The 25998-nt window shown below is 58.4% G+C and overlaps 8 protein-coding genes across 8 annotated transcripts; 4 read left to right on the top strand and 4 right to left on the bottom strand.

Moving 5' to 3' along the window:
* Positions 1-266: 266 nt before the first annotated feature.
* Positions 267-1979, bottom strand: KVR01_011598 (uncharacterized protein; the record flags this gene model as incomplete). Its single annotated transcript, XM_044791768.1, has 6 exons — positions 267-357; positions 404-608; positions 667-719; positions 790-1237; positions 1300-1336; positions 1866-1979. 6 exons carry the CDS (start codon positions 1977-1979, stop codon positions 267-269), a joined length of 948 nt encoding a protein of 315 aa, XP_044639307.1.
* Positions 1980-3791: 1812 nt separating this feature from the next.
* Positions 3792-5557, top strand: KVR01_011600 (uncharacterized protein; the record flags this gene model as incomplete). The annotated part of the gene is made up of 1 exon (XM_044795028.1): positions 3792-5557. Exon 1 carries the CDS (start codon positions 3872-3874, stop codon positions 5555-5557), a length of 1686 nt encoding a protein of 561 aa, XP_044639309.1. The 5' UTR covers positions 3792-3871.
* On the bottom strand, positions 5116-7161 carry KVR01_011691 (uncharacterized protein). Its single transcript, XM_044793118.1, has 2 exons — positions 5997-7161; positions 5116-5760 (listed from the first exon to the last, which is right to left on the bottom strand). Exon 1 carries the CDS (start codon positions 7143-7145, stop codon positions 6156-6158), a length of 990 nt encoding a protein of 329 aa, XP_044639400.1. The 5' UTR covers positions 7146-7161; the 3' UTR covers positions 5116-5760; positions 5997-6155.
* Positions 7162-7350: 189 nt separating this feature from the next.
* Positions 7351-10505, top strand: KVR01_011505 (uncharacterized protein). Its single transcript, XM_044791257.1, has 2 exons — positions 7351-8776; positions 8933-10505. Exons 1-2 carry the CDS (start codon positions 7761-7763, stop codon positions 9537-9539), a joined length of 1623 nt encoding a protein of 540 aa, XP_044639214.1. The 5' UTR covers positions 7351-7760; the 3' UTR covers positions 9540-10505.
* Positions 10468-15788, bottom strand: KVR01_011711 (uncharacterized protein; the record flags this gene model as incomplete). Its single annotated transcript, XM_044790847.1, has 3 exons — positions 12921-15788; positions 12218-12837; positions 10468-12008 (listed from the first exon to the last, which is right to left on the bottom strand). The coding sequence occupies exons 2-3, from the start codon at positions 12435-12437 to the stop codon at positions 10468-10470; spliced, it is 1761 nt and encodes a 586-aa protein (XP_044639420.1). The 5' UTR covers positions 12438-12837; positions 12921-15788.
* Positions 13581-13967, top strand: KVR01_011631 (uncharacterized protein; the record flags this gene model as incomplete). Its single annotated transcript, XM_044788322.1, has 1 exon — positions 13581-13967. The coding sequence occupies one exon, from the start codon at positions 13581-13583 to the stop codon at positions 13965-13967; it is 387 nt and encodes a 128-aa protein (XP_044639340.1).
* A 329-nt stretch (positions 15789-16117) lies between the features above and the next one.
* Positions 16118-20521, top strand: KVR01_011763 (uncharacterized protein). Its single transcript, XM_044788242.1, has 3 exons — positions 16118-16138; positions 16228-17348; positions 17506-20521. The coding sequence occupies exons 2-3, from the start codon at positions 16950-16952 to the stop codon at positions 19948-19950; spliced, it is 2844 nt and encodes a 947-aa protein (XP_044639472.1). The 5' UTR covers positions 16118-16138; positions 16228-16949; the 3' UTR covers positions 19951-20521.
* A 1008-nt stretch (positions 20522-21529) lies between these two features.
* Positions 21530-25539, bottom strand: KVR01_011512 (uncharacterized protein). Its single transcript, XM_044792230.1, has 3 exons — positions 24726-25539; positions 23277-24633; positions 21530-23196 (listed from the first exon to the last, which is right to left on the bottom strand). Exons 1-3 carry the CDS (start codon positions 24759-24761, stop codon positions 23174-23176), a joined length of 1416 nt encoding a protein of 471 aa, XP_044639221.1. The 5' UTR covers positions 24762-25539; the 3' UTR covers positions 21530-23173.
* Between the last annotated feature and the right edge of the window lie 459 nt (positions 25540-25998).

The raw sequence follows: 25998 nt of genomic DNA, 5'->3' as shown, positions 1-25998 counted from the left end.
TCGAGACAGAAGCTTTCTGTCAATGGGCCTTTGAATTTTGTCCCCTGGCCCCGTCTTGATTAACTTCTATAAGCGACAGTGTGCCTGAACACTTGGAACTTTAACAAGCGCTTTGTGTCCTACTTATAAAATACCAGCCGTCTGCTTAGGTAGAAAGATATTGCCCGGACTCATGACAGCAACAGTGTGTGACGATGAGCTCCTGTTGGCAAAGGTGATCGTTTCCCTTCCATGAGTACCAACCATCCATGCATACGTTGCCCGATTCACCGAATTAATACCTGTCTGCTTGTCTTTGACTGCCCCTTGTCTGGATTCCAATCGTCACATTTTCCGGCATCCGGCTCCAAGACACTACTCGTGACCCGGGTCTCCCGGACCTGGCTGATCACAAAGCCCTGACGACGATGCCGCAGTATTAGTACCTGCTCTGTTACCTCTGATTCCAGTGCGGGCATGTGATGTGTAGTTTCTTATCGTAGGCAGTATCTTCTGATCTACCAGCTGTCGTATGGCTGGGAGACAGGCGATTATGAAGCAGCATGTGAGTTCAATGTAGACACCGTAGTATGTGGCCCAGGTGAGCGAAGGGAAGGTGGTCTCTTTAGCTACAAAGAATATTAGGATTTAACCATACCAATTGAAGTAATGCAACGAGTAACTCACTTTCATCTGAAAGACGCCAAATAATAAATCGGAAGAGCGCTGAGCAAAATGTCCTAATAATGATAGTTAGCCACAGACGACAGGCACCTTCAAAGTGCAATGATGTGGCCTCAAATAACTCACAAGATACCAGTCGCAAAGACGGCGATTACACTCAGCCTCTGATTCACTTTCATTTGCAGTTTCCAAATTAAAAAGGCAGCCAGAAGAACCATCCAAAGATCCAGGGCCGCATTAAGAGCTGAATAGGCCCCCGAGCCGTCGAAGGCGTCGTGATAGGTGCACTCGTCGCCCTGATCAAAAGTCCACTCGCAGTACAGCGGCTGCGACACTAGAAACTGAGCTATGAAGTACGCGACCGCCAGGCTGATGTTGAAGATTTGTGTTGCCCAGAGGACTCGCCTGACTCTCGGACCGTCGAAGATGCGCTGGTAAAAGAAGAGGATAGACATTTTCGTGACGGCCAGGGTGATGGCGTAGAGCTGTGCACGGGCAAAGTTGACCTTGTAGAATCCCGGCAGTTTCTCGAAATCTAGGTCCCAGAAATGGACGTAGCATCCAATCACCCCCTCTGTGGAACCAGTCAGCAGCTTCGTGGGGATAGGAGCAGGTGGCGCGGAACCAGGAACTGACGAAGAATGCAGAGCACGAATTGCGCAATGAGGAGCACCTGATCAAGGTCGTTAGCATCAACGCATCTATTGCTTGTGTATTACTACTTCAGTCTGCGTACGTAGGTAGCGACACATGATGTGTCATCTTTACACCAGTGGCCCAAGCCAAATGCGCGGGTCGCAACCCTTGGGATAAAGAATAAGGTCTGTATGACAAACAGAATGATAGCCGTAACCGTATACTCGGGATCTACTGTCGAGACCGGGCGAGGAAGGTCGCATTTATAGTAGAGCTCTCGCCAATTCACTATCGGGTCGTCAAAATCAGCAAGGGAATTTTAACAGACCCGAGAGATGGCCAGAGGCCCCCAAAGAGTGTGGATTCAACTTGCTGTGGTAATCTGTTGCGGTAGGACACTCATCCATCATGCAGACGTCGAGATCATGGATGTGTGTGTCGCACGCACATTCGTCGTATTCCGTAGAATTGCATATAGACTCGTAGCAGAATGTCTGAAGCTTGGTCATCAGTACAACTCAACAATGAAACAAAATGAGACAGACAGGCAAGCAGTCAGGACTTACGCCACATTCGGTTGTTTTCCACGCAGAGATATCTCTTTTAAAAGATGTGACTGGACGAGAAATGAAGAGAAGCAGCGCAGCCAAAGCTGCCCATATCTGGGGTTTTCCCAACATGACGCACGATGGCGCACTCAGTTTATCTCTACAACTTTGATGACACCAGCCTACGTACAACTAGCTTCAAAATTAGAGGTTGGTAGGTAGAACAAAGGGAATATCTCAGATTTATTACTTCCACTCGACCAAGAGAACTGAGCACGCTTGCCTGCAGTCTGAAGTGGCCTGCAGCTGCGGGACTTGTGAACTCCCCATTCCCAGGCGTCAGATAGGCTAGGACTATTGTAGTGACAGGACGGCAGAGAAAATACGTATGCGGAAATCCTGTTAAAAGAACGGCACACCAACAGCCTCGATGCGTCAGCTTGGCCCCCACGTTCCCGGTATTTCGTCCATTGTTTGGTATTGTTCATACCGATTCAGCCCGCGGCATATCGCCCGCGGCATTAAAAAGAAACAGAGACATTCTCTAGGATATCCAGCGGGCAAGGCGCAAGTGAAAGCGGTCGTGAAACCGGTGTAAGCTGTTGTAGGTCGCCCTCTCGGGATCGGGTGTACGTAGCAGACACCTAGTGAAATAAGTCCCTACAGGTTGCGTCGTCCTCGACACGGGAGGTGAAAAGTGAAATGGATTAAATGTTCCTATGATGAACCATTGTTCAGCAAATGACACGAAACGGAGTCCATCTTAGCTACTTGAGTAGTCTGTCGTTGTAGCTGAGGCAGTGTCACCAATCGCCATGACCTCGTGGTACGCGCTGCTGCCGATCAACTTGACCAGGGCGACTGATGAAGACCATTCAAATGACCTTCTCACCAGATGATTAGCCGGCCCTCAGTGAATGCTGTGCCAAGTTCCAAAGTGGTTCGCGAGACCAACCTGTTGGTGAAGGGGGGGGGGGGGGTGGCGGCAGCGTGTCCACGAAAACCGTTCTCCAACTTGGTCTCGTCTCGTTATTAGTACTATGTGTGTCAAGATGATGGAAATCCCCAACATGCTGTCCAAAATCTCTGGGGACTTTACGTAGCCAAGCGGGGCCGGGGGCACAATTGCTTCCACTGAATAACTACAGAATCAGTTACCTTCCTTCCTTCGAATACGCACTGAGTTCAAAGGGCGCAAGGTCCAGATTACAAAGCTTGGCGGAGCATTTGATGACCTTTGGGCCCGTATGGATGGTTTTTAGTGCATCCTGGGACTACGGTGTCGCCCGAAGAGGAGCGTAATAAGCGCCGGAGCGTAATCCACACCGAGTTGGTCCGACACGCTCGGATTTGCTGGCATAGCGGCCGTAATAGCCACTCGGAATTCGACGTAGCGCGTAAGCGCTATCCCTGATTGCACGGGTCCCTTCACAATGCGTAGAGGATGTCCACCATAGGATTCCTATGTTTGCGTAGGCAGACACGACGAAATGGGAGTGCTTGTCGACTAGTAAACACGTCACGGTCAAGCAAAATACAGAGAACACCAACATCTCGTATTTAGAATATAGAAAGTTTTCTTTGGGTTCACCCCCCGTAGGGTACTCCTAATAGGGGGAACGTACCATGTAAAGACTCGATGCTTGATATCTCGAGATGGTGCTAGAATAGACTCCTAGTTGCTTTGCACGTGAGCTTGCCGGCAAAGGGCGCGTACGGCTCACCACCAGGGTACACAAGGTAGTGAATACACGGACGAGTCTTGACGAACTCGGGATTTATGACGAACCCGTAGTCTCTACCTAGGTGTCTCAGCTCGTGCTCATGGGGCGGCATGATTAGTCACTAGAGGGCGTACATCCTCCGACAGCAGCTGTAAGAATGTCCGACCTCTTCGGCCAGCTAATAATTGGTTCATGTATAAAGGTACCAAAGGCGTTCTTGGCATTATCTGATTCTACCGTTCCACAAGCTACCAATGTTCCCACCTGCACCACCAGACACTCAAGTTTTCGTTACCAAAAATGGGCACCGAAAAGACCTACGACGTAATAATCGCAGGCGCCGGCCCCGTAGGCCTCTTCCTTGCCTGCGAGCTGGGCCTACAAGCCACCCAGGACGACCCGGAGGATGTATCCGTGCTGGTCCTCGAGCGGGACGCGCTCGAGCCCACCGCGGAGAAGCTGGCCTGGACCACTGCCCCCCTGGGCGTGCGTGGGCTCAACACCGCGTCGGCCGAGATCTTCCACAGGCGCGGCTTGACGGATGGTGTCTTCGGGCCGAAGGCCGCCGAGAAGCGGGTGGCGTCCGTTGTTGAGCTGCAAGAGAAGACCAAGGGGGGGTTCGCGTTCGGAGGCCACTTCGCCGGGATGATGCTCGACCTGAACAAGATCGACACGGGCAGTGACTGCTTCAAGTACAAGCTGCCCGGGCCGTCCGCCCTGGGCGGGCCCACGACCCTGGACCGGGTGACCAGAGCCCTGCGGGAGCGGCTCAAGGGAAGCAAGGGGGTAGAACTGCTGGGGGGAGCAGAGGTGGTAGGGCTGTCCGACAACCACCACGACGACGACGGCGGTGGCGTGGCGGTGCGCACGTCCGACGGCAAGGAATACCGCGGCAGGTTCGTCGTAGGCTGCGACGGAGGCCACAGTGCGGTCCGGAAGGCCGCCGGGTTCGACTTCGCGGGCACCGACGCAGAGCTGGTGGGCTACTCGGCGCTCTGCGAGTTCGACGACCCGCAGGGCAGGGTCAAGGACGGCTTCTGGCGCACCAGAGGGGGCATCTTCATCGCGGGCAGCCAGAGGGGCGACAAGGAGGGACAGACGCACTTCATCTGCATGGACAACGATGCCGCCTCCCTGAAAGCCCTGGACCGCTCGAGACCAGTCACGAGGGAGCACCTCGAGGCCGTCGCGCGGCGCGTGGTCGGGCACGGCGACCTCGGCATCAAGGAGGTCCACAGGGCGTCGTCCTGGACCGACCGCAGCACGCAGGCCACCACGTACCGCCGCGGCCGCGTGCTCCTCGCCGGCGACAGCGCCCACATCCACTCCCCGCTGGGGGCGCAGGGGCTCAACGCGGGCATCGGCGACGCCGCGAACCTGGGGTGGAAGCTGGGCCGGGTCGCCAGGGGCCGCGCGCCGGCGGGGTTCCTCGACACGTACACGCGGGAGCGCCACCCCGTCGGCGCCGGCGTGCTCGAGTGGTCGCGCGCCCAGGTCGCCACGCTGCGCCCGGACGCGTCGAGCCGGGCGCTGGCGGGCCTGGTGCGGGACCTGGCCGGCACGCCTGGCGGCACGACGTACTTCATGGACCGGATCTGGGGCCTCTCTCACCGCTATGACATGAGCGGGGGCGGGCACATGCAGGGACAGGGTCAGCACCCGATGGCTGGGTTCAGCGCCCCTGACTTTGAGCTGGGGCTGGCCGGCGGGACTCGCCGTCTGGGAGAGCTCATGCGCTCCGGGCGTGGCCTGCTTGTTGACCTCGGACATGAGGACGTGAACGGGCCCGAACTTGCAAACCTTGCCCAGGATGAGGCGTGGTTCCCCAGGATCGACTATATCGGCGCAAGTGCCAAGGATGATTTGGGCATCCGCGCCTTGCTGGTGCGCCCTGATGGCGTCGTTGCTTGGGCGGCCGGGAAGAACGCGCTTGAGTTAGATGAAGCGAAGAAGGCGTTGTCACGTTGGTTTGGGACTGGCATGTGATATGAGGCATGAAGATCAGGGCGGGACAGGCAGTGTTTGACGGGCATATATCACAACCGAAGGTGGCTCCGGGACAGGTGTCTGAATTAAGGTGTACTTCACACCTAACAATTGTAAACTGCTCTATAGACTCGAACGGAAAGGGTGAGCTTCCAGTCCGAACTTGCCTGTCCACTCAAGCCGTATGGTATGAGCATTGAGTCCTGCGACATGGCGTACAATCAGCGCTGCCCTGAAACATGAATCGCAGACATGTAAACAAGTATATGTGATGGATTTCAGACAAGTTGAGAAGATTGTTTAAACGCGGTTTTCGTCGTCACAGCACCGCTGCCTGCGTGGTATTGGATCCCACGGAGTTGCGATGCTTTGCTGGCCCCGCGGCGATCATCATGGTCGACGGCAAATGAAGAAGAAAAACACAGGGAAAGATGCTTACATGGCATTCTCATAGAATCACTGTCTTTGAGGGAATGGAGGCGCCAATAGTAGCACCTCGCCGCGAAGCGTAGGCCGCCCAGCCTCGTGTCCATACCCAGGCACGTAGGTAGATATGTATTCAGGCGCGGGCGGACCCCAACCACCCACCAGGTCGACCTCACGACTCGGGCCTGAACTTCCCCCGCTTCTGCGTCATGGCCTGGACCTTGCGCCTGTCCTCGTCAAACTTCTTGATCAGCTCGGCCTGCTCGGCCTTCTTCCTCTCGCGCAGCTGGAAGCGGTAGAAGTTGGTCAGCTCGTCCTTCTTCTTCTGCTCGCGCTCCAGCATCCTCCGGCGCGCCTCCTCGGCCTCGCCCCTCCGCGCGGGCGCCGCGCGGCTCGCGCCCCTCGTGACGGTGACGAAGCCGTCCTCGTCGGGCTCGTTGCGCATCCGCCTGGCCAGCTCGGCCGCCTCCTTCTCCCTGCGGTTGAACACGGTGAAGAAGACGTCCACGGACTGCTGCAGGATGTCGGCGGGCGGGAAGGACAGCTTGTCGTGCGCCTGGACCCAGCGCGCGCCCAGCGGGGGCACCTTGGCCTCGACGCCCTCGCCCCAGACGGGGAACTTCTTGGTCTTGTGCGCCTTGGCGATGGCCTTGAGCACGAGGTCCACGCTCTTCTCGTCCGCGAGGACGATGACGGCCGTGCTGCCGCTCTGGTGTAGCTGCCTTGTCCACGTCGGGGGCAGCCGCGCGACCTGCTCTTCCTCGTCTTCGGAGTCGGACTCGGGGTCGTCGCGCTTTCGCTTCCGTGACGCGGCGGCGGCGAGGCGTGCGGCCTGGGCGGGCTCGAGCGAGACTGGCTTTTCTCTCCTGTCTGCCTCGAACCTTATGGATTCGAACTTCCCGTTTCCGGCCAGGGTGGCTATTATCGCGCGGAAGTGTGGCTCTGTGCTGTCGACGGGGACGTTTGTCACGAAGAGGCTTCGGTCGTCGTCGGGGGTTGGGCGGTTTGGCGCATGCCGTCGGGCGTAGACATAGTGCGTGGTGCTGTGGGGGAACGACGGCAGGGGCGGTATGCTCAGTGGCAGCACTGAGAACTCGCCTATCGTCTTTGGTATTGAAGGCATGGCCGTGGTTGCGGATGAATAGCAGCTGCGTGGGACCATCAGTGATGGAATCAGAGGCGGCTCGACACAGCAGTCAGTCAAGAAATTTACTGCTGGGGTCCCTCACCCTTATCTAATCGGCTGCTGGCCGCACCGTTTACCGCACCAGCCGAGTCGGCACCGAGCATGGACGAGTACAGTAACGCATGAGTGAGAATGTCAGACAATGCAACGGAATGTGAGACATCGCTCAACACCAAAAGAAATTTCTTTTTGTATCACGACATTCCTTGTAGATGCAACCACATCACCAGATCATCAATCATGGACTTTCTTTCAACTCTCCTGGCAGGCCCTGCGCTGGTAGCAAGGCCTGATCCTCCAAACGGTCGCCAAGAGCCGAGATGACGGTGCCGAACGCGGGACCCGCCCCCAAACGGTCACATCACATGGGGCCGGGTCAATGTCGTCAGTGTAGGATGTTTGCGCCGGCTTATTACTATCATCGTTGAAGCTTCACATTTAGCAGACGGAGGCATGTCTCGTTTATGAGCCCATGTCATGAGCCTCTAGGACTCGGACACTCCACACGGTGGTTGAGTGCAGGAAATCCATCCATCCCATCGAGCGACCGACTGCCAGTGAGCCGCCATTTCGAGGCGGCGGGGGCGCACAATGACCCTCAAGGCCGCCCAATACCTCGAGCATTTCGTCTCGGGCGAGAAGAGGGCGCAAGACCCGAGGCCGCCCCGCCTCCTCGCCTTTCGCTCCTCGAGCACCTTCATCCTCGCCACCGTGTGCATCGCCATCTTCACAGACATCCTCCTCTACGGCATCATCGTCCCCGTCATCCCGTTCGCCCTGACTAGCCGGGTTGGTGTTGACGAGGCCTCGGTGCAGACTTGGAATGCCATCCTGCTGGCATGCTACACCATCGCACTCTTCGTCGGCAGCCCCTTGGTCGGGCTTTATGCCGACCACACCTCGTCGAGGAGGTGGCCGCTCCTGATCGGTCTGGTCTCCCTGGCTGGGTCGACCATCATCCTCTGCCTCGGGAGGACCATCGCCCTGCTCATCATCGGCAGGATCCTGCAGGGGCTGAGTGCTGCTATCGTGTGGACTGTAGGACTGGCCCTGATGGTAGACACCGTGCCAGACAAGATCGGCGAGGCGATGGGATACTCAGCCATCGCCATGTCCATGGGCCTGCTGGTCTCCCCTGCCATCGGGGGTGCCGTCTTTGCCGCCAAGGGCTACTACGCTGTGTACTATATTGCCTTCGGGTGCATATTCCTTGATATTGTCCTGCGCCTGGTTCTCATAGAAAAGAAAATCGCAAGCCAGTGGATCGGCGATGACGAGAGGCGGCCATCGGACCCAGACACCAGCGGGGCTGCGCCGTCGCCAGCTGAGCAGTCCTCATCTGCCACAGAGACACCCGAGACCACCGAGGCATCCGAAATGAGCCCGAGATGCGACGAGAAGCGAGCTGAAGCGGGCGAGGCAGGCCGCGATGTTGACGATCCCCTCGCCGTCGACAGCGGTGATGCTCCTGCCGTGCCACCACCAGCAGCAGCGGCGCCGTCCACCGCCGCGAGCGCGAGGACAGCAAAGCACCCCAAGCTGCGACTCCTCAGGTCCCGGCGCCTCCTCGCTGCAAATTTTGGAATCATCATCCAGGCCGGCGCAATGTGAGTCATCGCCATCCTCTATTTCGCCACGCTCACTCCCCATTTCCCTCCGATACCACCTCCCCTCCTCCCCCATCCGCTGCTCACCGCTCCTCCATGCCAGCTGAAAGAAAGCCAGTGTTGCCTTGCTGACCATGATACCACCCCCGCGACAAGGATCTCGTGGGACACGGTCCTCCCCCTCTTCGTCAGGGACACGTTCGGCTGGTCCCCGACGGCGGCAGGCCTCATCTTCTTCTGCATCTTCATCCCGGGCTTCATCTCGCCCCTGGTGGGCTGGGCGAGCGACCGCTACGGCGCGCGCTGGCCCTCGGCCGCCGGCTTCGCCGCCTCCGTCCCGCCCCTGGCGTGCCTGCGCCTCGTGGCCGACAACACCACCGCCCACAAGGTCCTGCTGGGCGCCCTGCTCGCCGCCGTCGGCGTCACCCTGACCTTCGCCAACACCCCGCTCATGGCCGAGATCACCTACGCCATCCAAGCGGAGGAGGCCGCCAGCCCGGGCGTGTTCGGGACAAAGGGCGTGTACGGGCTCGGGTACGGGCTCTTCTGCACGTCGTTTGCCCTCGGCGGCTCCGTGGGCAGCCTGATGTCGGGCTATGTCATGGACGGCGCGGGATGGGGCACGCTCACCTGGGTGCTGGCGGTATGGATGGCGAGCGGCGCTGTCGTCGTCGCCTGGGGGGTGGGGGAGAGCGGCAGGACGGCGGCCCCGGCCAGGGCTCCTCCTCCTGAGGCTGACGTTGAGAACTCTGCAGGGTCATGAGACCCGCTGGATGGCCCTCTCTGCACGACGGGGGCAACCTTGATCCGCGCGTTGCCGTGCGTGTGCCACGCCTGCCTCGACATGTGGCTGGCTAAGCTGGCCCCCCTGCCGTGCCGCTGCAGTGCGACCACATGGGGTTTGTTTCAACCTCACACAAAACAGAGACAGGCATTTCTTTCACTCGCCCTGCCTGCTTCCCCCGTGCGACACATCCCAACATCCACGTCGCACTTGATACCACCCCGCCCACGTCCGACGTCGGCCCACTACGAGCCGGCGAGGCTCCGGGGTGATGTTCACGTGGCGCCACAGGGCGCCAAGGTCGTGCCGCTGATCGACCTCTAGTCGCGAACGTGCGGCCTGCATCGCAGAGCCGCACTTTGAGGCAACAATCCCCCATCACCGCATTGCATGATGCAGCCTGACGACCGCGCAGCAGGCTCTCTGGATCCCGATCCACCTATACGCTCCGAAACAGCTCATTCTGGCGCAGGTCTAGGACAGTCAGTACGCCCCGCGGCATTTCCCAGGCCGCTGTTCCGCGCCGGGGTGAAACAGTGTTTCGAGGACACCAAGATTGTGCGCGCGTGCATGTAATAGTAATGTAATAATTTGACGCGGCCTTTGTGCATATTGGGACTCAATTACGTACGATCCCCTCTTCAGTGTGGCTCACTATGAATCGCTAGCCCGCACGGAATGAGCCCGGAAGACGGCATCACCATGTACCATGAGCCTCGGCTTGGTGACATGATCGTGACATGTATGTATGCAGCCTCGCAACGGAAGCAATGTCACCACCTGTAGCAGAACACCATCATCACCCTGGGCATGGTCGGCACCACAAGCCAGTCGCTCATGCAGGGCGAACGAACACTGACAACCAAGAACCACAAGCCACCGCCCAATCCCATCCCGTCCCGTCCCGTCAGATCTCAATGGTGATCCTCCCCACCCCACGACTAACACAGCTCAGCATCCCCTCCCCCTCCCCCTCCCCCTCCCCAAGCGCCACAGCAGACGCAGAGCCGCGGTGCTCAACCTGCCCAGCACAGAGCCTGACCACACACGTCCCGCAGTTCCCCACCTCACACGAAGAAGGGACCGCACCCACGCCGAACCGGCGCTGCAGTGCCTCAAGCAGGGTCTCGCCGCCGCCGACGGGGACCACGGCGCCGCCGCGGTTCGCAACGACAGCCTCAAAGGGGTGGTCGTGGTCCTCACCAGCACTGCCGGCCTGGAACGCCTCAAAGTGCACCTCGTCCGCGGGCAGCCCCGCGGCGCGCGCCTCCGCCGCCGCCTCGGCCATCATGCGCGGCGGGCCGCAAAAGTAAAGGCGCGAGTTCCACGGCATGGCCCCGATGATGCCCGCGATGCTGAGCCGCTGGCCCGCCGACGCGTCGTAGACGGTGACCACCCCGTCGCCCAGGGCCCGCACGCGCCCCGCAAAGGGGAGGTCGTCCGCGGCGCTGCGCACGGCGTAGTGCAGCTGCGCGTCAAAGTTGAACCGCCGCAGCCCCTCGAGGAGCGTCAGGAACGCCGTGATCCCCACCCCGCCGGCGACGAACACGTGGCTGCTGCACGACGTCACCACCTTCATCCCCGTGATGCGGCCGACCTGCACGGCGTCCCCCACCGCCGCGGTGTGGTGCAGGTGCCGCGACGCGCCGCGGGACTCGGGCTCCAGGGCCACGCCCAGCTCGAAGCGGTTCCTGTCGCCGCCCACGATCGAGTACGCGCGGACGAGGGGCTCCGCACGCCCGGGGACCGCGATGCGGACCTTGGCGTGCGCGCCGTAGCCGACGTCCTCGGGCTTGGGCGAGGGGTTCACGGCCTCGAGGACGAAGGAGGTGATCCGGCCCGTCTGGGGCTTCTTCTCCGCGATCCGGAAGTCCCTCCACTGGGCCGGGTCGCCTTCTTCCTCGTCTGCTTCTAAGCCCTGCTCCCGCCTGGCCTTGGCCCTGAGCTTCGCGGCCCTGGCGACAAAGGCGTCGTGGCACTCCTTGCCAAACTCGGGGATCGCGGCCAGCTCCTCCGTGGCGGCGAGGTCGGTGGTGTTGCGGTGCAGGTACTCCTGGATGCGCTCGATGGTCCAGCGCGGGTGGGGCCGCTCGACCAGGCGGATCTCATCGCCGGCGGCGACGGTGCCCTCGCGCAGGACGCGGTAGTACCAGCCTGTACGGCTCAGGCGCCACGTGTTGGGCGCGAAGCCCTTGAGCTCGAAGCGGTGGTTCAGCTTGAAGCAGGGCTGGCGGGGCAGGCTGACCTGCAGGAGGAGCCCAGACCCTTCTTCGCCCGCCTTGCCGTCACCATTGGCGCCGGCCCTCCCCACAGTCATGATATCACCGATGCAAACATTTCGTTCGTTCATGTACCGCGTGACCAGGTTCTCGCCAAAGCCGCCCGGAACAAACCGAGAAGCTGCGGAGGAGAACTCAGATTGCCAGGTTGGGTAGTGGCTGCAGCAATCTAGTGATATTAGGCAAGGTCAGCATGGTGTCGTGTGATGTGACTGGGCTGCGTCTGGTGGTGTGTTTGGGCATATATGTATGTATGTAAAAAAGCGACCTGTATATTGATTGGGAAGCACACTTTTTGTGCCCAACGGCGGAAGCAAAGCGAAATGAATATGACCATGGAAAGAGTAAAAAAGCAGCACGTTTGAGTGCCCAACTCACAACCGTGGATAGCCTTGTCTGGCCCCCCGTGGAAAGTAAGATCATGCTCGTCACCTTCTATGCCGAGCCTGTTGACATGCACGGGCCCATCTAGCAAGGATTTGTCAATCCCAGACTCGATGTTGAGTCCCTTGTACTTTTTCAACTTTCCCGAGCGAACCTCCAGGATACGGTCACTCGTGAACGGTGCATTGAGGTCAACTCTTGCTTCTGTCGCCATGCCGGCTATTTCATGAATTCAGTCAATGGTCCAAGGTTTCACGTCGATAAGCGAGAAAAAGTGAGACAAATAACCAAGTGCTTATTCTGCACGCCGGAAGAATTGCACGTGAGCACGTCGCTGTAGTAGTCAAAGGGGGGCAAGGGCGTCGATTTGACGAGCCGAAAGCCGCCGCGCTTTCGCCTCATCGGGGTTTGACATGACTAAGCTTATACGACGGCCCGTAGATAAGAGATCGCCGGCAGTAAGCTCGATTATCTCAGCGGCATGAAGATAGGGTGGTGTGGGTTCGCCGTGAGCAGGAGTCACCTCCTTTCTCGGGGGTTTGGCCTTTGATATCCCCAAAATGACGGCCCAATGTAGCTACTTAGCTGGCCGGTCAAGTTCGGTTCTGCATCGCCTGTCCTCCCAAGTTCAGGATCAGAATCACGTCCCGCAGTCGGGGTTAGGCAGAGCCAGGCCTAAAAACGAACTGCGGCTTACCTCTCTTCGCCTCTCAGACAAACTGGTGGCCCGGGGGTAGATCTTGTGTCGCGCGAATAGAAGGATTTTGTGCTTCAAGCTCAAAAACACCGCTAGACGGGCATCGTGAGCGGGCAAAAAGCAGACAGACGCTGGCCCGCCCCAGGCGGTCAGGACATCATTCCATGTCAGTGGTGGAACTTGGGGTCGAGTTGACAACGGCTGACTCCTGAAACCGCCTCCAGCAGCATCTGAAAGCCACGTCGCTAGTTGATTGCATGGCTTGACGAGGCGCTTCACACGCAACTCTTACCCAGTACACCAGCCCAACATCTGCGGGGCCCCAAGCAGTCGCAGAACAAGACACAGCGGAATAGACAGGGACCAGACGCTGTCGAAAATGAACATGGTGGTACGAGGGAATGAGTAGATGAACATGGCCTCGAGCCACGATGATGACCTATGGCGCCAAATAATATGGACGTTGGTGGCGAGAGGCCGTAGTATATATCCACGATGCGAGCCTACCGATCCTGAGAAGCAAACAGATTCGGTAGCACGCATCCTCGATACCAATACTCTCATTGCCAGTCGTTCGTTTGGACACTTCCAAGACAGCCAGGCGCTGGTCATTACCATATCAAGAAGAGTGAAAGACAAGTGAAACCATAAGCCCTCAAAATGAGGCTCACCGCCACCTCCGGACTCACGTACCTTGCTGCCCTGGCCATCACGGCAGCGGCAAGGCCGTTCAACGAGCGAGACAGCTTCAGCGGCTACATCACTCCCATAGGGGAGATCAGCAACGCCGGTGCCCTTTCGGCCTGCGGCCAGGAGTACGTCACAGATAGTTTGTTTGTGGCCGTCCAGCCCTCGCTGCTGCCGGCCGACTGCTCGCCTCGCTCAATCACCATCAGGTGCAAGAGTGGGACCGTAACAGCCCAGGTTGTCGACAAGTGTACGGGTTGTGGTCCTGACCACATCGACGTCTCTGCCGCGGTGTATACCGCGGCTGGAGGCGAACAGGGCGGCATTGACCCCATCCACGGCTGCAGTTGGGAGATCTAGGGGAGGGGGGCGCTCTCCTTTTCCTTGAAGCAGAGGGGAATGGTGTCCATAGTGCAGGCCAAGTTGCCCTGTTGAGCTCTAAGAACACTGGCTGTACGGCCCTGGAACACATTAGTTGCTTGAAAACTTGGTAGGGCCCCCAAAGGTCTGCTCAACTCCGAGAATATTGCTGTTGCAGAAATTTGTGCAGGACGGAAGTGTTGCTGGTAGTCAGTCGGCTTCCGAGGAGAAACCACCATTTGGCAGGCTGGCCTCTACGGCCGGAGTGCGTCACTCCTGGGAAGCCCTTCAAAGTTCGGATTAGATCAATGTGCACAAAAGTTTATGAATGACGGCAAGAAGGCTAGATTGCTGATGCCATGCAGATCAACACATTGTGGTAAGCTGCCGGCTCGTGCACCGTGAATTGCCGTGTGTGTGTGTGTCATAGGTGAGATATGTGTGCTTTCGCGAGCCAAGGCGCACTTTGTACTGTGTCGGCATATCTATCGATGGTCACTCGACGAAAACGGACCTTGAGGAGCTCGTGGTATCTCTAGCCGGGGCTTTTCCTCAACGCCGTTAGGCCAGACAAGGACGGGGCAGGCCTTCGTGTTCGCACCGAATTTCCCATTCAGATCGTGCTCGCAGAAATCTGCACTTGCCAGCGTAGTCGGCATATGGAGGGTGGGACTGAGCAGGTGCACAGTAACTGATTAATCGATGATGGCGGCCCCCGGGTGTCAGCCCCGAGACCTGGACACCCCGCTAGAAGCTCCAACATGCAGGCTGTAGAAATCGACGGCGTGAATCCATCAGCACGATGGTGGCCCAGCGTCGTCGTGTCCCACTTTTCTACTGGAAAAGTTAGTTGAGTTCTCCATCTTGCCGGTCCCGCGAGGCAGATTCTGGCCATCTGAGCGTGAGCGATGGAATGCAGGACGCACGCGTTGAACGTCGTCTGACCGTCTGCAAGCGAAAGTGGCCTCTTCCCCGCAATACGATGGCTCCAGCCCATCATTTCCCATCTCGGCCCGGTTGGTGGCGGTGATAGTAGGTTCGGGGAGGCTCTGAAGGGCAATGGTTGCTGCCTAGAGCCATCCGCAGACGGTAAGGTCGAGGTGGAGCAGTCATACCAGCGCCGATGATCCTTGCAACGGGCTAGATTCGGCAGCGATGTCTTGTCAAGCCGCGAGAGCCTGCTGATGACCCTCTCGTGGCCCCTCGTGGCCCGTCTGTTGCCCGACAGGATAAATCCCTGTGTCTCCGCTAGATTGCGGGTGGTTCCCACCGAGGCGGGCACATGTTGGACTCGTGTCGAACGGTTCCAGGTGCTGTGCCACTGAAAAACGATGATAGGTCACAGGCGGTGGGCGTGCCCCATGTTGCACTCTGCTATCGATGTTGGGGGTCGCATAGCCTTGTGTAGGGTGGCCTCGGGCCGTAGCTGAAGGGGAAAGTTGTGGATGTCGGACGAAATTCGACGTGTTGTTTCCGTGTGCAGCCAGCCACCGACTGACGCGGCTCTTTGGCTTGTTTGATAAGACCCAAGATGGGATGCTGTCGCCCTCTATCGTGGGAAATACCGGCGAGGCAACCAATAGGGCCAGGAACGAAGCAGGCGGTGGAAAGTCGAGAGGCCATGAGGCTCAGTTCCTGGCACAGGCACGCAAACATTCCCAAGCGGAGGTCTGACTCCCGTGGGATCCCAGCAGAAACAAGGACCAGGGCTCGAGGTTGACTGAAAATTGAGGCTCTGCGCGACAAACGAAATGAGGTCTGACACCAATGACGACCGGCAGTGCCATGTTCTGGCCAGCTGAGGGGGGAGGGGGCTGGAGGGTGGGAAAGACCAGGGTGGCAGGTGCTGGCACGATGGCAACTTGTTCTGTTCGAGGCGACACGGCAACACGAACGAAATGGACGAGGAATAGGGGCGGGGTGATTTTGCGGCTCTAAAGAAAATAAGGTGGAAGGGGCGGCAGAGCGGCTGACTACCACGGTGAGTGTGTACCCCGTACCTACCTAACTCAGAATTCGATGTTGCCATCAGCTAGGCGAGTGTGAGAGTGTGATGGAAGGCGAGGGTTGCATGGTTCTGCTACACAGTAACCACGCTAACTCGACAATGGCAGGAATGGCTGGGCCTGGAAATCACTGGTGCAGCCGGGTGTCGCGCCAATGCTATGATGGTATGCGGCTCTGCAGAGGTCACTCGAGGTCACTCGAGGTCAGGCAGATGTGTGAAGATCAGCGTGATTGGCTGACATTGCCGACCCAGGTCCCACCCCCAAGGCCCCACCCCCGAACACACCCTCATCATCCCCAAGCCCCATCTGGAGAGCTGACCTCTCTCCCGCCTATTTCTGAGGCCCTGACTCTGCGCCGTCTTCTGCGTACCGGGGCAGACGCCCTTTCCTCCAAAGGCTGATGATAGCCTTCCCATTCTTGCCAGCCTTGGCGGCCTGTTGGATAGGATCATCCCTGGAGCGCCCACACCACATTTCTCAAAGGCCGAATTGGCTCCACAGCAGAGCCTCACAAATCCAACTTCGCAATGTCCCACCTAGCTCCTTGTTCCATCAGTTCCAGAGCGTGCGGCTCAACTGACTCAGCACCAATTCTCTCCACGAGATGGGGACGAGAGAGGCACTCACCGTTGGTGGATTGAGCCCAACTCATGGAACCTGTACCTGGCCCCTTCATTAGCGCACAGAGTAGCGAGTACCTGGGTACTTGGGTACCTACCTGCTCTCCGTCAGCACAGCTCACCCAAGAGTAAGACCAACCGTCCTGGGTGCATTCCTTCTTGTCGTTGTACGAAATGTCCAATTTATTGCTACCAGTACTGTGTACAACCATCATATGTCTGAATTTCTCTTCAACTCGCGTTAATTCAAGACAGTATATTTGCCAGACTTAGCACTCCCACCGTTGGGGGCCCTAAGGACGGAGGTGTGAGAGGTACAGACCGCAGACAAGGCTCTGGCTGGCTGGCTGCACATGCAACCCCCCTCTTTCCATGGCTATATGAAAGCTCTCTCTGTCCCTCAATATCAGGCTGCTCCATTTTTCGATGCATCTATCCCAAAGCCAAACGCCTACCTACTACGTCTCTCCTCAAGGTACACTTTGGGTCTTTGCACCTTCATTGGGCTCCCAGACTACACCCTGGGCCCACTGGCACCCACTCCCGACATACGGCAGAGATACTATGGCCAGGCTGGCCCAGATCGTATAGGTACTGAGAGAAGGTTGGTCATGTCGCTCAGCAAACTCCCATATGAAATTATCCACCTCATTGTACAAGAGTTGGAACTGGACGACGTCTTCAACTTGAGCCTCTCGCCCCGCTTCAGCTACCTGATCAGGGAGGACAGGGTGTGCCGGGCGATCCTAGAGGTACTGTCTGTCCTGTCCAACGACATCCAAACCTTTCCCCCAAGAATTCCCGGGCCCAATCGGGGGGTCCGACGCTCTGGCTTGTGGTCGCCACCTGCCAGCACCGTCACCTGGTTACCAAGAAAAGTCTAGCTGACGAGTGTGTTGTGTGGCGCAGTCAAGGGCACCTGGAACCCCCGAGGCCAAAGAAGCAATATCCACTGGCAACTATGCCGCCGCTCTGCGGAGGCTGTACAAGAGGCGGCAGGCCATACGCTCCGCTGCCCCCTTCACAGCAGCCATCGTTGCCGTGGCCGAGTCTTGGATTTACGTCAACGGGACACTGTGTCACATGTCAGACAGAACCCTGCGAGTCCTGGATTTACACAAGTCTAGCGGTCAAGAAACCATCATACAGGTCAGGGCCCTATTGGACGAGGCAATCGCCGAGTCAAGGGGCGCCCGGAAGTACAAGTTTCAGATTCTCCACTATGCAGAAGGCATCGTGTCGTGCCTCTACACCCACTGTAGGCCCGCCGTCGAGAGCTGGCTGGTCGTCTTGAGCGTCAGCGAGCAGAAGTTGTTGACCACCCTGAACCTGGACACAACCTACAAGATCTTTGTTCGAAATGACCAGAACTATCTGTATTTTGGGACTCATTCTGAGTTCGGCGACGATGGGTTCCGCCGTTGGGTTCTCATGGGCTACGACATCCATGGCGGCCGCTGGTTCGACCAAAAGGTTCACCTCCTAGACATGGTAGGGTCCGACATTGGACAGTCCATCGCCTTCGAGATAATTGATGGCAAGTTCTATGGCCTCTCCAACCAGACAAGCTTCGAGGTCGACGAGGTCGACTGGACCTCACACTACCACTGCTTCAGGTTCCCCGTCGCAGCGCCCAAACCCAAGACGACCGAGAGGTCTGTCAAGGATAAGATGTGGCGAAGACAGCATGCGGAGGGGCCGATCGACGACCGATGGTCCTTCATCCGCCTTCTCCGGGATGAGCGCGACCCGAAGCAGCTGCAGGTGCTCGAGTCCCGAAAGGAGTGGCTGGCTGGGAGCCCCGGGCGGCGCAACTACTACACGACCCCATTGGTCTTCCCGGGACAAGCGGCCGGCTCAGAAGACGAGGATGGTGACCCCAGAGACCCAGGGTCTAGCAGCGTCGGCGGTGGCATAATCATTAACCCGACCACCGACACCGTCCCGGAGGTCAGGCCACACACCAACTACGACCTACCGCCCAGCCCGCCTCCTCCCCGCATCCGCTGTCCTTTCAACACTCACACGGGAGATGACGCCTCGACGGCGCTCATGTTCACACTGAGCAAATGCTTCATACGTTCTTATCACCCTGCGAGCCAGACGTTCCTTGACCTGGTCGACGATGACCCGGACTGCGACAGCTCTCAAGACTCGACCCGGCGCCTTCGCCTCCGGGCCGGTTGTCGCACGCTGCGTCCCGCAACAGCCATCCTAGCGGACCCCGTTGCCAGCGATCTGACCCAACCGCACATGATCCGTACCGCCCGGTTGTACGAGTCTGGCGCCCGCAACGACATTACTTTCTGGCCACCGGCAGCCGGCTCGCCTGAGGCCGCACGCGTCGACTCCGGCCTCCTGGCAGAACTATGCCGTGTCGTCAACCCCCCCGGGCATCCTGGACCCGTCAAGGGGGCGTGGGACGAGCGGTCGCTCGTCTACTCCACGGCTGGCGGGCCCGGCCGAGATGGCGGCATGCAGGCGCTCGTGTTTGTCAGCTTCGACCCCAGCATCCGCCTGCCGGGCTTAAAGGAGTGGGGGGACGAATGTGCGCGTCGCGACAGTGGCTACGAATCTGGTCACGAGGGGGAAGATGAGGACATGGCGGGCATTGATCATTGGACGCCCGGGGCAGTCGGCGAGGACGCAGTGCGTCACGACGAGGCGGGCAAGGGCAAGGCCAAGCAGCAGCAGCAGGTTTCCGCATCGCCGCTACCGGTGGATACAGACGATAACGAGTCGGTTCCCTCGCCGCCTCACCAGCCTGACTACTGCGCCGGCTGGACGCCCGAGGCCACATTTGACTGGCCCGTGGAGGTCACCGGTGGGGAGAATGGGGGTAAGGGCAAGGGCAAGGCACCTGCCACCGATGCTGCAGCCGTGTGGCATGGAGGTGATAACGGTGGTGCTAGTGGTGATGGTGGTGCTTCTGGTGATCTCGACGGAACGAGGACGCCGGAACGAGACGCAGCCGCGGACTCAGGTGCAGGTGCAGATGCAGGGTCAATGCCGATGCCCGGGGGGGCAGGTGTCGGCGACTCGTTCAGCACGACGGGACAGGCATTCTCCTCGTTCTCGTCGCATTATTCCGCCCCGGCAGCAGACGATGATGGGGCGCCCAGCGGCTCGGGCTGCGGCGGCGCGTCTTCGTCACAGCAGCAGCAGCAGCCTCGCGAAGCACAACTACAACCTGCAGCAATAATACCGACGAGGCAACAACAGCCTGGATGCCAGTGGGCGAGCACGGGGATGGCCATGTGGCGGGAGATCGGGGTCGGGTTCAACTCCCTTCCAGACTTCACAAGCCCGAGGAGGATGCAGCAGAGTGGAAGGAGATCAAGACATGCAGGCTAGCACACACACACACACGGGATCATGCAATGGGGATGGGGATGAGACAGTGGCATACCATACATACACCCACTGTCTTCCGCCCTACATACCTACATACCTACCTACCTACCTACCTACCACACACACGCCCCGTATCAATGAATGGTTCAGATGTGCACAAGACAGCAGGACAGATGGCCATGCAGTGGAACAGGGCGTGCAGCAGGGACGTTGCCAACCTGACGAGGGGGACAGGGAAGCAGCATGGTTTTTCGCCGGATGGATTACCCTTCTGGTCATTCATTACCCGTCGCCGGGCTATGCTCGTCATCATCATCGTGTCATTTATCTATCTCTGTCTTTTTTTCTCCTCTTCCCCCCATGTACTTACCTACTGTATACGGTGAAAAGATTCAAGGGTAGCTGGCCAAGCAGCCGTCGTATGGCAAGAAATAACACCATGTAATCTTATTCGGGCATAACCGAGAGCAACAAACACGCCAGATCCAACCCTCCCGCAAGCCTCGTCCGAATGCCGTCAGCATTCATTATCCGCGCCTAGAAAATTCCCCAACCACTCGACGCACAAGAGTCTCAACATCTCTCTCTCTCTCTCTCTCAAAAAAAAAAAAAAAAAAAAAAAAAAACGGCCCCAGCCCCAACACGAAGCGCCTGGACAATTCTAATTCCAATCCAAAATTTCGTATTCTAAAAGTAAAGTAAAGATCTACACACATAACTCCGGGAAACACACCACCACCACCACCACCACCCCTGCCACCGGCCCGGTGTCCATATCAGGGTACGGCACGGTACGCAGCCTGCCTTGCCTTGCCTTGCCTGCCCGCCTGCCTGCCCGTATGCGTGATGTCGGCCGCCGCCATGCCATGCCATGCCAGCGTGTGATAAGAGACGCCTCCCTCTGGGCCCGGCCCCCATCCAAGCCCCCCCCCCCCCGGTGTAAGACAAGACAAGCACTCCTCTTTTTTTTATTTCCCCCTTCCCGGGCGGGACGAGGCAGATTTGTGCGGGGGCGCAAGGTTGACTCCGGCACGCCGCGCCCCTGCCCCCTCCAACCCCTTTGGAAGGATCCGGCTCCCTGTAGGGTGGGTGTAAGGCAGCCAGCCGGCAGCCTTATGTATGTATGTATGTGTGTATGTCTATCTGATCCGAGATGGGTGGGGTGTCCCGAGGTCGCCTCGCCCTGCCTTGGTGGTGGTCCGCGCACCCTCCGTTTTCCCTCTCGGGGCATCTATCTATCTGGCACGTTTTTCTTTTCTCCGGGGAGGAAGGGGAAAAGTGCGTTTTTTGCTTGTCGGTTGTGTTGGCTGTGGTGATTGGGGTGGGGGCTAAAAATAAATTCTTCTTGCTTACCAACAAAAAAACCGTTGCCCGTCTTGTGTGTGTGTGTGTGTGTGTGTGCCTCTGCAAGTGAATTCTGACGAAACCTTGTTGACAGGCCACCACCACCCTCCCCCCCCCCGGGCGAGCGTTTTGTTTTTTGACGCGGTGAGATGGGTACCGATGCGGGGGGGGGGGGTAAAACCAACGTGCCGACGGACTCTTTGAGGCTCTCCATTGCCAGGTGGGCGAGGAGCTCCCGACCCATGTCCTCCGAGTGTGATGCTCTGTCCGCGTGTGGGGAGGGTAGGTGTTCGTCCGATCGTCTTGACGGATGGATGGGCGGATGGATCATCTCCACGGTAACAAGGCTCGCGATACCGAGGACTAGACAGAGGACCACACTTCCCTGCTGCACCTTCACGCACACATCCCTTCCCAGATAGATGTCGGGGTAACCACCTGGTGGTCTCCAAAGTGTCGATAATTATGTAAAGCTACACGATCACAATCAATTGACCCACCCACGGAGCCGCAACCTCTGTGTCCCTCCGCGGACATAATCTCACCACCGGCGCCCCGGCCCATCACCAACGAACGACACGGGACCCCCGGGGAGCCCACCCTAAAGCCCGAGGAATTCAACGATCATCGCGGCCGTGTTAAACCGTCACCATCGTCACGAGGCTGTATGTATGTAGGGCTCTACTCCAACTTCCCCATTCACAAGCCGGCTATATATGTGGATGTAGATGTGGATGTGTATGTATATGCATGCAACGCATGCACATGTACAACACGAAAAAGCGCCTACCTACATAGTATGTGTTGGCCCCGCAACTTGGGGGCGGATATATCAAGGCCTCCTGGGCTGGCTGGCGCATGCCGAATCCACCAACGGGCAGCGGCTTCAGGTCCCGTGCCGCTTCTTCGCCCGGTGCTCTCGGTCTGGGCCTATTGCCAATGCTGGGGCCAAAAGAGCCATGGCCCCGAGAGCCCCGAGGGGAGGCCAGGCCGCTGGCACCCCCATCCATCCACCGACCGCGTCCCTGCAGGTGAGTTTGCCCCATATTGACAATCTCCTCGGCTGATCCTTTACACCGGCCGACTACACACGGACACAATAAGGCTGTCACCCGCCCCGTCGTGGGGTGAGGACGAGGAAGGGTGGGCAGGTGGGTGCTAGGGAGGGACCAGATACGCGAACAAGGAGGAGGTGTGGGTGGCAGACGGTAGTTTCTTTGCGGCAACACATCGCCGTGAATGGATTGTCCTCGGTGCCTCAGGTAGGTACCTAGATAGGGAGGTCGACAGGGTGATGGTGATCCTCCCCCACGTGAGCCTCACCCAGCGCAACCTATCGCGCCTCGCCCTATCTACAAGGTGGACCAATACACGCCGAGCCCGCCTACTTCCCCGTCCCCCTTCTTCCATGCCCTGCCCACGACTAGGAAGTCCCACCTTTCCCCCACGCCCACACACACTGGGCAGCCGAAGCAAGATCACAAGAGTAGTAGGGTAGTGGTGGAGTGAGTGAGTGAGTGAGTGAGCGAGTGAGTGTAGGCAGGCTGGCAGGCTGGGCGGGCCTAAAGCAGATACCACCATGAAAAATGCTTCTTATTTCCCCTCCCACCTTCTCTTAACCAAACGCCGCTGACAGCGAGGAACCAGAAAAAGAAATGAGAAGAAGACACGGCAAAAAAAGGCAAAACTGCACTTGCGGGGTATTGCGTAAGGACACCCTTGTATGCTTTATCCTCTTCTGTACTCCATACAAAAACGATTGGTTCGTCCGTCGGTCGCCCGTCAATCCAATTACTTCCGCGATGCTCTGAGCCCCTTCATATCCTCGAAGGGGAGCGGACATAGGGCTTCTAACCAACCCGGAATTTGGGTCATCCACTTAATTCAGCTGGACGTAGTTGCCTAAAACAAAACACACATGTCAGTTCTTAATCCGCTGGGAACCCCTCTGAAGAGTGAGGCGAGACTCTTGTTGTACTGACCTGGGAACTGCCCCTGCTTTCCCTGGAGCTTTCCAATCCACCACTCATTCTCGTTCTGCGTCCTGCTGACAATCTCAATAACTTCTCCGGCCCGGAAGCTCAGGTCCCCTTCTGCCTGTGCCGAGTAGTCATACAGCGCCGTCACCGTCTCGGCCGCCGGCGTGGCACTCAACCTACTAGGCTTAGGCTTCGGGGGCGGAGGCTTCGACTTGGCGGCGACCGCCGCGGCCAGGGAGGCCGACTTGGGGCTCGTCAGCGGCGGGGAGGTCGGCCCGGCCGAGTAGGGCGGGGGTGGGTTCTCCACGCTCTGTGCGCGCTGGTGGAATCCCATCTTGGCCGGGGACACGGCGGAGGGGGAGGCGAGACCTGGCGTCGCTGACCCGAGCCCCGGCGTCGCGGAGCCCAGACCGGACGACGCGTTGTTGAGTACTGATGGGGCTGCGGCCGTTGACGTCGAGGGCGTCGGGCTTGCTGGGCCCTGGGTCAGGAGGCCGGCCGGTCGGTTCCCTTCGAGGAGCGCTGTTGGCTTCGGCTGGTACTTGGGCGGTCTCCTCTGCCCTGTCGACTTGAACTTGACTATGGACAGCTTCTCGGCCTGCTCTTGGATGTCGCCCCGCTTCTGGTTGAAGGCCTCCTCGATGTCAAGGGTCAGGTCGAAGTACCCAATGTCGCAGCGCTGCATTCGCTCGTGGAGCGTGTAGAAAATGTTCAACTGCATGTAGTAGAAGCTCTGGAACAGGGGCTTGATAAACTCGGCCTCCAGCATGAACAACTTTGGCAGCTCGTCCTTTAGGAGGTCGTTGAAGTAGTTGTACTCCTGGGTGGCCGCCTCCACGTCGTTCTCGGCCTTCCACATTGCCTTCTCGTCCTTGATCGACTTGTCCTTCTTGTCCTGCAGCTTCTTGAGGGTCGCCCGGTGTCTGTCGTAGTCCAGCTTCTTGTGCTCTCGCTTTACGATCTGCTTGCGGATGATCTTGATGACGTCTGTCAGCTCGTTGGCGGGTCGGATGACCCTGCTCTCTATCATCTCCAACTCGGGCGCCAGGGTTTCCTGCAGGTCCTTGACGACGGCCTCGTACTCTTCGCATGCCTGGATGCCCTCGGGATTCGCGTGGACGACCAGCGAGTCTGGGTCGGACATCCTGCCGCTGATGGGCTTGTAGATCTCGGCTATTGCTTTGGAAAACTCGATCTGGTGGCTCAGCATGGTGTTGATGGCCTCGAAGTACTTTTTACTCTCATCGTGGAGCTTCTTGGTCTCGGTCTCCAACTCCTGGAAGCGTCGTTCCGAGTCGATGTAGACGGCATCCTTGGTATGTTCTCCAATGTTGAACTTGTGCTTGAACGTTTGCGGTGCCTACCGGGTGCACCTGTCAGCGACTTGAGGGAAGGGGGAAGGGGGAAAGGGGCTGGGATGCGAATGGTGAGTCGGTCGTGGGCATCACTGACCCGCGTGATGCTCTTTGAGAACCCCCGAAAGCTCATTGTTGCTGGTATTAGTGCGCCTGCCTCGCACTATGTCTATGCAGGCTTTGCGATCAGGTGGATGGCGGAGGGTAGAGGTCTACTGTGGTAGGTGTACGTAGGATCCGTAGTAGGGTTGGTGGTGGTTGTGGTGGTGGGGTTCTGCTGTGGGTGGTGACGATCGCAGTGAGGGTGTTGATGCTGGTGGGTACGGTGGATGCGGTGGATGAAGTGGGTGCGTTGAATGGGGGACGCAGCGTGAGTGGCCCGCGGAGGTGATGATGCTTCTTGTTGGTGTTGTTGGTGGTGGCTGTCTTGCAAGTTGCAAATGATGACTTTGCGGCAGTCAGAAAAAGGAATGTGGTGACGGCACTCGAGCAATGTGGCTGTGCCGGCACCCGTCAGCTCGCTGCTCCCTCCTCAGGATCTTGGGCTGTGGCCAAGGACGTAGCGCATCGCCAGTCCGGGAGCAGGTCCAGGGAACGGGTCAGATGAGGGTCCCGTCGAAAAGAGATCGGAGCCGAGGTCGCGCGGGATCGTCGGGTTCGAGTTGCTTGCGGCGTTGGCGGGTCTCTTGGGACGGCGTCGGTGCTCTGTAGGTGGTCGCAGTGGTCGCAGATGTCTCAGGGGGGGGCACAGAAAAAAGATGAGTTGGTGTATCTGTGTTCTGTAGGGGATCTGGAGTGTAATTGAGAGTTGGTGGTGACGCTGGGTATCCTCATCCAAACTTCGGCCAAGTCAGGCCCAGTCCAAGTCCAGTCAGGTCTTCTTGTTCGTCCGTCCAGCAGCTTCTCTTCACTGCCACGCCCCGGCCACGACCAAAAACGTCAGTGCCCAGACGGTGGGGCGCGGTGGCAGAGGCGGACATGCGTCATCGCCTTCCCACTGTACTCCGTACCTAGGTACACTAAGAGCTCGTTCCTGTCCGACGTATAGGTACGTACCCTCTGGCTACGGGCCACCGCACATGTGACTGGCTGGCTGTGCCGTGCAACCGTGCAGCTACCGTACCGTTTTGATGGGGTCCTCTCGGTAGCATTCCTTTGCCAGTGCAATCCTGAGGGCCAATCTCTAATATTTGCTGGTCTAAATAAATGGCAATCACATCAAATGACGATGCATGCAGTTGTGCATCATCCCATATTTCGCATTACTATGTATACGGAGTACCGTGAGAGCTCTCCTCGCACAAATTCTTCCCGTGGGCAGTCGGCGGGTCCGAGCAGCCGGTTTCGCTGAACTCTCCCACAAGCTCGCA

Source organism: Diaporthe batatas (assembly GCF_019321695.1).
Source record: "Diaporthe batatas strain CRI 302-4 chromosome Unknown Contig00016, whole genome shotgun sequence".
Taxonomy (NCBI): Eukaryota; Fungi; Ascomycota; class Sordariomycetes; order Diaporthales; family Diaporthaceae; genus Diaporthe; species Diaporthe batatas.
Note: the sequence above shows the minus strand (reverse complement) of the source record. Positions and strands in the feature narration are given on the sequence as shown.